Source organism: Arachis ipaensis, chromosome B09 (genome assembly GCF_000816755.2).
Source record: "Arachis ipaensis cultivar K30076 chromosome B09, Araip1.1, whole genome shotgun sequence".
NCBI classification, from domain to species: Eukaryota; Viridiplantae; Streptophyta; class Magnoliopsida; order Fabales; family Fabaceae; genus Arachis; species Arachis ipaensis.
Window position 1 is genome coordinate 35767078 of NC_029793.2, and position 14865 is coordinate 35781942.

Genomic DNA, 14865 nt, shown 5'->3' on the forward strand with positions numbered 1-14865 from the left:
ATTTTTTAAAAATAAAATTTTAATATAATATAATAATTTATAAATAATTAATTATTTAATTTTTAAAAATTTGGTGTTACCTTATGTATTGTAACGCCCACTCTATAGAATTATGTGCTATAATTGTTTAGTAATTTGGTTTTTACATTTCCCTGGTGTATCTGTTTGGAACGGAACTCTAGGGTTTGATTTCTTTTTAACTATTGATTTTATTTGGGATATTACTACCTTTTTGGTTTTCAATGGTGCAAAGTAGAGGGTCTTTTAAGGATTCCATCTCTCATGCTTATCCTCTTCTCCTTTCTTTTCTTCATTCATTTTATTATTTTAAGAGGAATGGATAGTTAATCCTCTGTTTTTACTTCTTTTTGCTTCTATTATTTATTTTTTTTTTAATGGAGAATTTGCTCATGATTTGTGGTGGTCACGTTTTGACTTTTCTTAATTTGGTGCCATGTATATTCTCTCTCTCTCTCTGCATTTTTTACTTTCTGTTTTTCCTTTTTAATTCAAGTGCTTCAAATCTATGGCTACCGTTAAGTTTTCAAAATAATTGATTTAGGCTCACAAATGTGTTTCTGCGGGAGGAAAGGTGTTTATTCCAATATTTGGTCTTGGAAGGGCTCGGGTATTCTCATCAAGATAACCATTGGACCATGACTTCTTCTCAGATAGATCACAGATTTTACATGTATCTATGTGCATGATAATTACAAATCTATGTTATTTAAGAGGCTAAAAAAGGTATAAATCATGGTTCTGAAAATCGAATCGGACCAGCCGATTCAATCGGATTAATCGGAAACCGGTCATCTAACCGATCCGAGTAAGGTTAGAAATCATTTAGCAAAATATCGGTAAAAAACCGATCGAACTGGCGGTTAACCGGTGAACCGATAGAATCGTCTGATTTTTTAGTGGGTTTTTGGTTTGAATATTCCATCCAAACGGCGTCGTTTTATAGTTTATAAAAAAAAAAAAAAAACCTAAATGGCTACCTTGAAAAAATATCAACCCACTCCCACTCCCCCTCCCACTCCCACTCTCACCCATCTCGGCGTCTCCTCTCTCAAACTAAAGAAAGCTTGATATTGAAAAAAGAGGAAGAACCCTAGCCACCCACAGCCACTACAGCCACCCACAGTCACCGTAGCCACCGCAGCCCCCAGAGCCCCGCATCGTTTGTCATCGCTGAACCCTTATTTCCCTTTTCTCTCTGTCGCGCTCTTTGTCTCTCTGTCGCTGCTTCGCTGCTCCTCGCCATGACTTGCAGCTAGCCACTTTACCAATTGAGTTTACCCTAAATCCCTAATCTCCCAAAATCTTCGAAGAACACTCCACTGCCACTCCCAACCATAAGCTCGAAGCTGGAGCTTCTGCATACGACGGATAACCGACGCCGTGAAGAACACTCCCACTCCCACTGTCGCGCACCATCGCGGGTACTGGATTTCTGGCTTCTGGGTTTCTGGGTTTAGGGCTTCTGGGTTTCTGGCTTCTATTCGTGCTGTTCGTACTGTTTTCTGGCTTCTGTTCGTTCTTCTTTTTAGTTAAGTTCTGGGTTTCTGGCTTCTGTTTGCTGTTTTCATTTTTTGTTCTGGGCTTCTGTTCTTCTATTTTTTTATTTTTTTATTTTGTTTTTTATATGATTAATCAAATGTTGAATAAATTTGTTGTATGTTGAATTTGAGAATAAATTTGATCTATGCTGAATTTGAGAATTTTGCTCTGCTCTGTTCTTCAATTTTTTTATCTTTTGGTGGTACTAATTAATTTTGTTGATTGTTGATTTAATTGTTTAATTGTAGGGATTCTGATTTCTTGAGTTTGTTTTCTGAACTTTTGATGCCTAATGTAATTCAAAATTTTCTGTTTTGAACTTTTTGATGCATGTATTGTTGGCTTCTTGATGTGATTAAAAATTTTCTGTAAATCTGTTCAACAATCAATATTTAATTATTGGTTGTATTTAATTTGTGTAAATTTGTGTTTTTAAAATTACTAAATTGTAGTTGTTACTAATTAGAAATTTTTATTTTTGAAGATTGTTAAGAGTAGTTAGTTGGATGGCTTCTAATTGATACTCTTCTAACTATACCTGGTGACACCAGGTTCTTCTCATAATTCAAAGTAAGGTTCTTCTCATAATTCAAAGTAAGAGTACCAAAAGAGTACTAATTAGAAGCCATCCAACTAAATACTCTTAACAAATATAGAACAACTAGATAGTGATCAAGCATTACATATATTAATTTTTAATAATTTTATTTAATATTTAATTAAATCGGTTGAATTTCGGTTGAACCTCGATCAGACCATTAAACTAGTAAACCAGTTGTCTTACCGGTTCATTGACCGGTCCAATTCTCGCAATCTTGGTATAAACACATAAGAATAACTCTCTGTATAGGTTTTGATAAGTGAACAACTTCTATTCTATTATATGTATGTATAAGTTTTAGCTAAGTTTTTTTTTATGTGGCTCAAAATAACTCTCTGTATAGGTTTTGAATAAGTGAACAACTTCTATTCTATTATATGTATGTATAAGTTTTAGCTAAGTTTTTTTTTTATGTGGCTCAAAACTCTAGCAACTGTTCCTTATGTTGTTCCTTATGTTGTGATAAGGATGAATGATGTGGATGATCATTTTCTATGAGACTTAGTTTACTAAGGGTGATTGCATTTAATTATATTTGAAAAGTAAAACTTCTTTGTGCTTATAAATAGCAACGTAATATGAAGCATATGGAACACACAAAAGCAATAAAATACCCTTCTCTCTCTTTCTCTAATTATATTTCTTTATTTGTTACCTCTTCCTTATTTATTTATTTATTTATTCTACAACACGTTATCAGCACGAGACTCTGATCAAATTTTTAAGACCCAGGTAACAAATTTCATTATGTCGAAACTCTCTCATCTTGAATTTAATGCTCTTGATATATTTGGAAGCAATTATTTATCATGGATACTAGATGCTAAAATTCATCTTGATTCAATGGATCTTGGAAATACCATTAAGGCTGAAAATAATATATCCCAGAAGGATAAAGCCAAAGCCATGATTTTCCTTCGTCGTCATCTTGACGTATGATTGAAAAATAAATATCCCACATTAAAAGATCATGTATATCTGTGGAAAGACCTTGAAGAAATGTACAATCATGTGATACTTCCTCAAACCCAATATGTTAAAGAAAACTTTCTCGACCTTCCATGTCTCGAATGTGCTCCTGCAGCAGCAGTATCGAGAAAAAGGATTTAAAAAAATATTCTGAGTTAATTTCTTACTTTCTTGTTGCTGAATGCAACAATGAGTTGCTCTTAATAAATCATTAAGCGCGTCCAGCTGGCGCCACCCCATTTCCTGAAGCAAATGCGGCAAATTATAACCCCGGAAGAGGTAAATGGTAAGATTTTGATAACAAGAAAAATTATGGAAGGAAAAGACATTATGTTCACAAGAAAAGATCTCACCAGAAGTCGGATAAAGAAAGAAACAATGGGCAAAGTAAATCAATTGAGGATAAATACTTCCGTTGTGATGGAAAGGGCCATTGGTCACGTACCTGTCGTACCCCAAGGCACCTAGTTGATCTTTATCAAGTATCCTTGAAAAAGGATGACAAAGGAAAGGAAACAATTTTTGTTTCAAATGATGAAAATTCCACCACTCATTATGATGTATCTAATATCTTTGAGGATCTTGAAGGAAATATTGGCTATTTGATCAATGATGGAATAGTTTAATATGTGTGTTTGTTAAGTATTCATGTGAATAATTTTACTGTGTATGTACATCTACTCATTTTATTATTATTTGTCTTTGAAGAAAAATGGCAAGGATATATTCTGAAGATATTTGCCTTACAGATAGTGCAAGTTCGTACACTATTCTTAAAAGTAATATATATTTTACCCATCTTGTGCCAAAAGAAGAATATGTTAATACTATCATTGGCTCAGGCAATGTGGTAGAAGGCTCCGGAAGAGCTATAATTTTATTTCTTGGAGGAACAAAATTTATAATAAATAATGCACTATTATCTACCAAGTCTCTGAGGAACTTGTTGAGTTTCAAAGATATTCGCCGAAATGGATATCATATTGAAACAATGAATGAGGAAAATCATGAGTATTTATGTATCACAACTCATGATTTAAATGAAAAGGTTATATTAGAAAAGTTACCATCACTTTCATCTGGGTTGTATTATACCAAGATTAGTGCAATTGAATCACATGCCATTGGAAACCAAAAGTTTACTAGCCCAAATGAATTCATAACTTGGCATGATAGATTGGGTCATCCGGGAACAACCATGATGAGGAGAATTACTGAAAACTCCCATGGACATTTACTAAAGAACCAAAAGATTCTTAAATCTAGTGAATTTTGTTATGCTGCATGTTCTCAAGAAAAGTTAATTTTAAGGCCATCACCAGTAAAGATTGATTTTGAGTCTCCTGAATTCCTAGAAAGGATTCAAGGTAATATATGTGGACCTATTCATTCATCATGTGGATCTTTTAGATATTTTATGATCCTAATAGACGCATCTTCGATATAGTCACATGTGTGCTTATTATCTTCTCGCAACCTGGCGTTTGCGAGATTACTGGCTCAAATTATTCAATTAAAAGCAAAATTTCCAGAAAATCCAATCAAAGCAATTCGTCTTAATAATGCTGGTGAATTTACTTCCAAGCATTTGACGCTTATTGTATGGCTAATGGAATAAGTGTTGAACATCCAATAGCTTATGTTCACACACAAAATGGGTTAGCAGAATCACTTATTAAGCGCCTCCAATTAATTGCTAGACCCTTGCTTATGAGAATGAATCTCTCAACCTCGGTTTGGGGCATGCTATTTTACATGCCGTAGCACTTATTTGTTTGAGGCCAACGAGTTACCATCAGTTCTCTCCTATGTAATTAGCTTTTGGCCAGTAGCCAAATGTTTCCCATTTAAGAATATTCGGGTGTGCGATATATGTTCCCATTGTACCACCTAATCGCACCAAAATGGGATCCCAAAGAAAATTGGGGATATATGTCGGATATGATTCTCCCTCTATAGTGAGGTATCTTGAGATACAAACTGGAGATGTATTTAAAGCCCGGTTTGCGGATTGTTATTTTGATGAATCAAAATTTCCAACATTAGGGGGAGAGAATAAGCTTCCTAAAATGGAACTTAATTGGAATGCATCATCATTGATGCATTTAGATCCTCGATCAGGGCAATGTGAACTAGAAGTTCAAAAGATTATACATTTGCAAAGAATAGCAAATGAATTGCCTGATGCATTTTTCGATACAAAGAGGATAACCAAATCTTATATACCAGTGGAAAATATCCCAATTCGAATTGATGTCCCAGTTAGACAAATTGCCACTGAAGCAAAGACACGCCAGAAGCGTGGCAGACCTGTCGGTTCCAAAGACAAAAATCCTCGAAAGCAAAATGAGGTAAATACTATTCCTGTTGAAAAAGACATAGTAAAGATACCTGCAGTTGTCTAAAATTTTGATATAGTTTTAACGCCAGAAGATGTTCAGGTACCTGAAAATTGTGAAAATGACGAGATCTCGATAAATTATGTCTTTACAGGAGAGAAATGGGACCGAAATAAGACAATTGTCAATGAAATATTTGCATATAATGTGGCATTAAATATCATGCATGAAAGTAAGGATCTTGAGCCAAGATCAGTCGAAGAATGTCGACAAAGAAATGATTGGCCAAAATGGAAAGAAGCCATGAAGGTTGAGTTAGACTCACTTGCAAAACGTAGAGTCTTTGGACCTGTAGTCCATACACCAGAAGATGTAAAACCTGTTGGATACCGATGGATATTTGTGAGAAAACAAAATGAGAAAAATGAAGTTGTGCGCTATAAAGCCTGACTTGTGGCACAAGGTTTTTTACAAAGGCCCGGTATAGATTATGAAGAAACGTATTCCCCTGTAGTGGATGCGATAACATTGAGTTATTTGGTCAGTTTATCTGCATATCATAAACTGTATATGCATTTAATGTATGTGGTAATAGCCTACTTATACGGCTCATTAGATCGGGATATCTATATGAAAGTCCCTGAAGGACTAAAGATATCTAAACCATCCAATGAATATTCGCAAGGGTTATACTTAGTTAAATTGCAAAGATCTTTTTATGGTCCAAAGCAATCTGGACGAATGTGGTATAATCGTCTTACTGAGTATCTGGCTAAAAACGGATTCAAGAATGATGATATTTGTCCATGTGTTTTCATAAAGAAATCTGCGTCTGGATTCATTATAATTGCTGTGTACATTGATGATTTAAATATCATTGGAACTCCTGAAGAGATTCCAACAATTATAAAAACTCTAAAAGAAGAGTTTGAGATTAAAGATCTTGGAAAGACTAAATTTTGTCTTGGCCTACAGATCGAGCATACAAAAAATGGGATCTTTATTCATCAAACAATATACACAGAAAAAATCTTGAAAAGATTTTATATGGATAAGTCACATCCCTTGAGTACCCGAATGATCGTAAGATCTTTGGATGTGGAGAAGGATCAATTCCATCCTAAAGAAGAAAATGAAGATATCCTTGGTCCAGAAGTACCATATCTTAGTGCCATTGGAGCGCTAATGTATCTTGCTAATAACACACGACCCGATATATCATTTGCTATGAACTTACTAGAAAGGTATAGTTCCTCTCCAACCAGAAGACATTGGAGTGGAATCAAACAAATCTTTCGATATCTTCATGGAACGTTTGATATGGGATTATTTTATCCCTATGGATCCAAATCACTATTAGTTGGCTATGCAGATGCTGGGTACTTGTCTGATCCACATAAAGGGAGACCTCAAACAGGATATCTGTTCACATATGGTGGTACAACTATATCATGGAGGTCCAAGAAACAAACGATAGCAGCAACCTCCTCTAATCATGCTAAAATAAAAGCGATTCATGAAGCTAGTCGTGAGTGTTTTTGGCTGAGGAGTCTGATTCAATATATTCTATCATCATGTGGACTGATTGATCATAAGATAGCTCCAACTGTCCTGTTTGAAGATAATACAGCATGCATTTCTCAACTTAAAGGCGGATACATCAAAGGTGGTAGAACAAAGCATATTTCTCCCAAATTCTTCTTCACTCATGATCTTCAAAATCAAGGGACAATTGATGTCCAACAGATCCGTTCAAGTGACAATCTAACAGATTTGCTTACAAAGTCACTCCCAAAATCTTCCTTTGAAAGATTGGTACATGAGATTGGGATGCGCCGATTTCGAGACATTAAATGATGTTGGTAAGAGGGGGAGACTGTACTCTTTTTCCCTTGGTCAGGTTTTTTTTTCCATTGGGTTTTTCTTGACAATGTTTTTAATGAAGCAGTCCCCATCACTAAAGGATCTTGTACTCTTTTTCCTTCACTAAGATTTTTTTCCACTGGGTTTTTCTTTAGTAAGGTTTTAACGAGGCAATAATCCTAAATGGTCATCCAAGGGGGAGTGTTGTGATAAGGATAAATGATGTGGATGACCATTTTCCATGAGACTTAGTTTACCAAGGGTGATTGCATTTAATTATGTTTGAAAAGTAAAGCTTCTTTGTGCTTATGAATAGCAATGTAATATGAAGCATATGGAACACACAAAAATAATAAAACACCCTTCTCTCTCTCTTTCTCTAATTATATTTTTTATTTATTACCTCTTTCTTATTTATTTATTTAGTTATTTTATAACATCTTACTATTTAGTATTTGAACTTTAATGTTGATTGATTTATTAAACTTGTGTCACATATTCATTATTTAGGTGTACTGTGTCATTAAAACCTTTTTTCGTTCCGTTCTAACATGTTTATTGTTTTTGTTAGCAAGAGGATGATGTGAAAAAAATATTATTTTTCATAGAAATATGAGACGGGATGAATCTCATATATACTTTAGCTATCTAAATGTAATATTTTGATGTCTTTTTTACTTTCTTTTAAGAGACTTTATCCGATGTTACATGTAATGGAGAAATTACACCCTATTTTGATTTGTGTTATTTGACTAAAAATATATCTAGCTTATAATGTAAATTTTAGGATTTAGATTTCTTGAATTTCTCCTTTTTAGAATTATTTTGTGATTATCATAATTTTGGGATGTGATTATGCTTTTAAAAAAATAAATCCCAGAAAATAGAGTACGTTACGGTCACGGTTTTAAGATAGGGTGACCATAGATAAGCCATGGTCAGGCTTAAATTGTGACCATAGAGTGAGCTATGATCACGGTTTTAAAATAGGGTGACCATAGATAAGCTATACTGTGACCATACATAAGCCTACGTTCACGGTTTTACAAAAGGGTGACCAAAGGGTAGACTATGGTCACAGTTTTAAAATAGGGTGACCATAGATAAGCTATGGTCACGGTTTTTACGCGTAACTATAGAGTAACTTATGGTCATAGTAAAAAAATATGGCCTAAAATGCCAGAATTTAAGTACTACAACCGTGACCATAGAAATCGCGATGATAAATGAAAAAAACTCTGACCATAGATCTATGACCATGCCAAAATAGGCCATGGTGAAAAAACTGTGACCATAGGTCAAAAATCATGACCATAGACCTATGGTCACCTTTTTCACTAGCTTTTCATTGTGACCATAAACCTTTTTTGTAGTAGATAGAGGTTATAGGTACAAGCTCATTGGGAAGACTTAAAAACCCAAAATAAGCATTTATGAAAAATCAGCAAAATGGTGCGTACTCACACTAGGTGCGTACGCGTAGAACCTGCCACTAGTTTTGAAAATCCATGAATGGTGTATACCCACACATGATGCGTACGCATAGAACCTGCTACTGGTTTTTGTTTTTGTAGAATTACATTTCAACCTCTAAACTTCAAAAGATCATAACTTTCTCTATAGAAATCATTTTGCCTTTATTTTTCAAAGGCAATAAACTAGACATCCTCAAGTTTTTAACAAAATAAACTCCACTACATTTGAAGCAATGAGAGATAAGTTATGATCTGTCGAATTCAACAAAAAATCTACCGAAATGCAAAATTTTCTGCCCCACCAAGGCAACTCCACTTTAAACCAATTCTTGCAACCATTTCTATATCAAACTCAACCGAAATTCAAGTTTAAGTCATACTCATTTATTTCACTCTTAACTTTGTCTAGCTCTTCACTCTATAATTCACCAAATGGAAAATATGCTGGAGAGAAAAAAGTTTGAAATCAAATGAAAACATCTCCTATAGAGCTAGATCAAATTGAATTTTGATGGGGTAGCAGAGAATGGTTCGGGAAAGGCATGATGCATAGACTATTTGATGGTTATCAGTGGCTAAGAGAAGAGAGGGTTGAATCTTAACTTCTTTTTCTGCTGAATAGTGCTTTTGCTTTTTCAAAGAAAATTTAGGAGATATTTTTACTTTTGTCTCGTAATGAGTTGAGAGACATTTTCATTTTGTCTCCTAAGTAACAGAAACAGAAACAAAGTAGAGAAGAAGAAATAATACCATATGTATCCTGGTTCAGCTACTTAGTGTAATGTTGCCTACATCCAGTCTCCATCACAAGTATGATGGAATTTCACTATCTCTTTTTCAAGATTACAAACACCAGTGCTTACCTAGGATCTACCCAATCCTATCTGGGACAAATCCAGATTCTAAACCCAATCTGAAGTTGACTAGACCTCAATCTAGCTTTCAACAGCAAAGTGCTAACCCAACTTACAAGAAAATTTCCACAGGATCATGACACAAAATAGAAAGATGTACAAAGCAAACTTGAGATATCTTATGGCTTTTTCTTACTGTTTAACTTACTGCCTTTTACCTTTCATTGGCTTTTTCTTACAAATCTTATCATGTTTGCCTTTTACAATGAGACTCAGACAAATTAAACTGAGAAAAAGAAATACAGAATAACCTATATGAAGGAGAAGAACTCTAATGGCTTGGGTAGCTATGAGAGTGAACTCTGTGCTTTTCACTTACTCTCATTACCTTCAACTCTTGGCCGTTCACCCTTAATATGGAAGAGTGAAGCTTCCAAGGTTGAAACAAGTTCAACCCTCACACTGTCTTCTTCTCCAACATCAGAGACTAGCAGCGGCTTCAACAGAGAGGAGAGAGAAGATAGAATCTGTTGCATGCAACTTACCTCTTCTCTCTCAACCTTTTTCTTCAAGCTTCTTCAATCTTGACCGTTCATCTTGACTTTGGCTTCAAGTTTTATTTTTGACCGCTTTCACGTTCTCCATTGTTGCTTCTTCCATGATTGTGACTTTGTGACTTTCTTCTTGGTGCCTCGGTGTAGCACAAATAAGGAAAGAAACTTTTGATATGCTTTGACCAAGAGAGACAAGCTACTTAGTTGTAGCCCTTTTTCTTTGTTTTGATTTGGCAATTTTCCATTTTTCTTTTCAAAGATCCATAGCCTCTGTGCTTTCCCTTTTTTTTTTCTTTCTTTCCTGGAAGAGTGAGTGACGTGACCAAAGCAACAGAGAGAAGAGAGAAGAGAGAAAAGAGAACTAATGGCTTTTGGTAGAAGCTTCAAGAAAATTAAATTGTATTGAATTTGAAGTTCTAATTACCAAGAATGGGAGAACCGTATGAAGCTTGTAGTCTCTTGGTTTTCTTTCTTTAATTCATCATACTTGGTTCTTGGGCTACTTTACTGATTGGGCTTGGCTCCTTTTATTTTGGCCCCTTTTTGTTTTTCTTTCTTTAGCCACTAGTTTTGAATCAATTTAATATGGGGCTCAATTTAGTATGGGGCTGAATTTGTTTTCCTGCACACTAAACAATTGGTGATATTTTTAATAATACTTTTAATAAAGTTTGTTCATCATATTAATTTAATATTAATTTTTCAAACTCAACACTATTCTATAATGACAATGGAAGGTGAGTGGTAGAATGTATGGTAAATGTCAGAATTTGCAATGCCTTTCAAGCAGCATTTTGAGGGATTCTACATGGGTTGAAGATAGCATGGGACTTGGGGTTTAGATAACTCATTGTAAAAGTAAATTCCAAGGCATTTATAACTCTAATTAACTAAAGAGATAAATTGGCAAGTCATCCAGATAGCATAATAAGAATGATCTCTACGTTCAATAGTGAGAAATTGGAACCTTAAATTTGAGCATACTTACAAGGAAAGAAACAAGTGTGCCGATTGACTTGCTAAAAAAAACATTAGCGCATATCAAGATTTTTACTTTGTTGATCAACCTACTAGAGATTTAAGACATATTTTATATGATAATCATAGAGGGGCCTTCTTATTCCGAAATATTATAAATTTGTAATTTTTGGGCGTTAGCTCCCTTGGTATACCAACAGCAAAAAAAATAACAGAATGCATAAAGAGAACATTTTGATCCTATATGCACAACAATAATTGCCAATTTCTCAACTCTAATTGTTGTGCAGAAATGAAAATTAAGATCAATTATGTCAATTTGACTTTCTCCCGATATTAGGGGATGACAAAGTGGGATTAACTATTCTTAATTATCATGTTTGTGGTTAATAACTTGGATAGGAATTTCTTGACTTTCAATCCTTACAAAGATACCTTTTTAGCATTTAAATTCCTTGTTTGTTTTTTAATTTCTTGTCATTTAATTTCTTAACTTTTACTTTTCAAACCCTTTTTTTCTCATAACCAATGTTGCGCACACCTCACTGTAATTACTTTGAGAGACAACCCAAAATTTAAAACTCCCGACTTTTATTAATTTGTATTGTGATAGTCTTCTAAACTTTGACACGGGTCATTTAGAACTATACTATCGATAAAACATTTTTTTTTTTAGAAAATTTTTAACCGACGTTTGGCCCGCTTCATGTATCCACCAAATTTTACTTCCTCTAACTCCAATTTATTGTGTAAATTAGATAGGGCTATTTATGGTCTGAAGCAAGCACCTCGTGCTTGGTTTTTGACTCTCAGTTCTACTCTTTTTCACTATAGTTTTACTGCCACTAAAGTTGATAGCTCCTTATTTGTTAGAATCACTTACACTTTTACTATTTATCTCTTAACCTATGTTGATGACATAGCTATTACAGGAGACAATGCATTTGAAATAAAAATTTTAATCCAATTTCTTAATAACAAATTTTCTCTCAAGGATTTAGGAGGTCTGCACTACTTTCTTAGTTTCTTGATTTTGAATTCAATAAACTACCTAATGGTGATTTACACATTTTTCAGTCTAACTATATTCTGGACCTCTTACATAGAGCTCAATTGAATGGTTCTAAAGTTTACCAACTCCTATGTTATTAACTCTAAAACTTATCTCTCAAGGTTTACCGAGTTTGAGGATTCTACTAAATGTCGATCATTGTTTAGAGGTCTTCAATATGCTACTTTAACACATCCTGAAATTGCGTTCTTTGTAAATCAGGTTAGTATTGGAAAGCTCTAAAATTCATCCTCCAATATCTCTCAGGTACGTATCATCATGGTTTAGCATATTCAAAATCTATTAATCTTTGTATTCTTGTATTTGCAGATGTGGATTGGGATAGTGATTTGGAGGATAGAAGAAGTACCAGTGGTTATTGTGTCTGCTTAGACTGCAATCCAATTTTTTTTAGTAATAGGAAACAAAATGCAGTGAGTCGTTCCTTCATTGAAGCAGAATTCAAGTGCTTAGTAGATGCAAAAGCTAAAATTTTTTGGGTGCAAAAACTGTTGCAAGAGCTTGATATGTTTGAAAATGTCTCTCCAACAATTTTTTGGGATAATTTGAGTGATGTTATTCTTGCTGCCAATTTCATTTTTTATGGTCAAAGCAAATATTTTAAGATTAATTTATATTTTGTACAGGATCGAGTTGTCAAACAACAATTGTTTCTAATTTATATTTTTTTTTACTCTCAGATTACAAGTGTACTCACAAAATTACTCTCAGACTCTTTTTCACAAGTTTCGAATCAAACTCAGAATAGTTGTTAATCCTATATTGAATTTGAAAATGGAGAAAAAAGTGAAGAGTATCACTGTTGATATAGGTAAAGAGTAGTTAAGTTAATTAGTTCTCATCTTTTTTAATTTTGTTTATTGTAATACAAGCCCCTAATGTATCTATAAATACTATCACTACTATTCATACCATAATACATAACTAATTCTCTCCAATACAAATCTCAATCTTCTCTATTCTCTAATTTTCCAATTACATATCACTGCTATATAATTTGCATACACCACTTTGATCAAGTGATAAAGGGAATGAAGACGCGATAGACAGATAGAAATAATAAGATATTCATTCTTCAAGCAGGATGAAGTTTGCTCTCAAAAAATTTTTCTAAATTTTGACCAACAGCCTGTTACACGGTATTTTAGGTGTTCCCTTGTTATGTTATTTGTAACTTTTGGACCATTGTATATCCAATAAATTAGGTATAACATTGGAGAAAAAACAAAAAGAGGAAGTATAGGAAATATTCTGTACAATGTGTACAATGGAGTTTAGGGATATTCGATTCAGTAAAATATCAGATGTTTATTATTCCTGGTATCCGAATGGTTATTCTGTATAGTATGGGTGTATTATATTAAGAAATTAATAGTATTTTACTCTTATTTTTTAATTCATATTGGGCCAAATAAATAGCTCATTATACACATTGTACAAATACTCCATTAACTCCCTAACAAAATTCAAACAAAAAAAATAAAAGAGAGAACTTTTGCTTAGGAAAAAAGTGATAAAGAAACTGTTTTTTGAGAAGGAAGGAATCGCCCATACTCTTCTACAGTTGCCCTTCCCGACACATCCACATTCTACAACCAAAAACTTCTTGATGCTGACACGTGTCCTGCCATTGCCACCTTAAACATCTGTCTCCATCCTCGTGAACCCTTCCTTGTCGTCCCATCTCTCTCATTATTCCCTTTGTTCCTACTTCCACCAATACACCACGTTTTCAACCTTCTCTCCACGTTCCATACCAATTTCATCACACTTGAGAATTGACATTTGACACCCTACTATATATTCCCATCATGTAAAAAACACAATGGTGCTTCTCCCTCTGGTCCCTTTACTCTTCTCTCTTTAGTAGATCTCACTCATTTAATACATTTCACTTACAAAAATATACACCATACTATAATACTATTAATTAACACCTACTGTGCTTAATTAATTTCATTATCCACCAAAACGATGTCGGATCACCCCGACGGCGCTTCCGAAATCTCAGCGAGCAACTCATCCAGGAGTCTCGCGGAGTTACCGGAACTCACCGCCATACGATTCGGACTCGATCTTGTATCGGCGGCTAGGCGAAACATCTTGTTCCTGAGGACTGTTTCGGATTCTCTGTGGCTCCACCACACGCCCATTGTGGTGGAAGCCATACGCAGGTCAAACTTTAGCACCCCCTCCCCCCTTCCTTCCTTTTTCTTTTTCGAGAACATAGCGGTTAATTAGTTGGTATTCTCATCTAACTGCTGAGAAGTTTCCATTTTCCGCATGGCAGATACCATGATGTGTGGATGCCGTTGATTTCCGATCTGACGGCCCCGGACTTCCCTCTTCCTATGATTCTCCCTCCCTTCGATGTCGAGTGGGTTTGGTTCTGCCACACTCTCAACCCTGTGAGTTGCTTCAAAGAATGAAATTAAAACATGACATTTATTAACAGTAAAGGTTGAACTTCATGTTGAGATTCTAACAATGATTCTGAATTGAATTATATATACAAACGCAACCATGAAATCGTATGTTAAGTTTTATGATTTTTCTTTATTTATTTTCTGCCGAAATGGTGAAGGTTAGTTACAGGGAAT

General features: G+C 34.4%; 1 protein-coding gene across 1 annotated transcript in view; it reads left to right on the forward strand.

Annotated features, from left to right (window-relative positions):
• Nucleotides 13876-14865, forward strand: part of LOC107615400 — a 5083-nt gene continuing 4093 nt past the window's right edge. The window contains exons 1-2 of the mRNA XM_016317463.2: nt 13876-14439; nt 14556-14691. Coding sequence (XP_016172949.1) covers nt 14240-14439; nt 14556-14691 — 336 coding nt within the window. The 5' untranslated portion in view covers nt 13876-14239. The remainder of the gene's footprint in view (nt 14440-14555; nt 14692-14865) is intronic.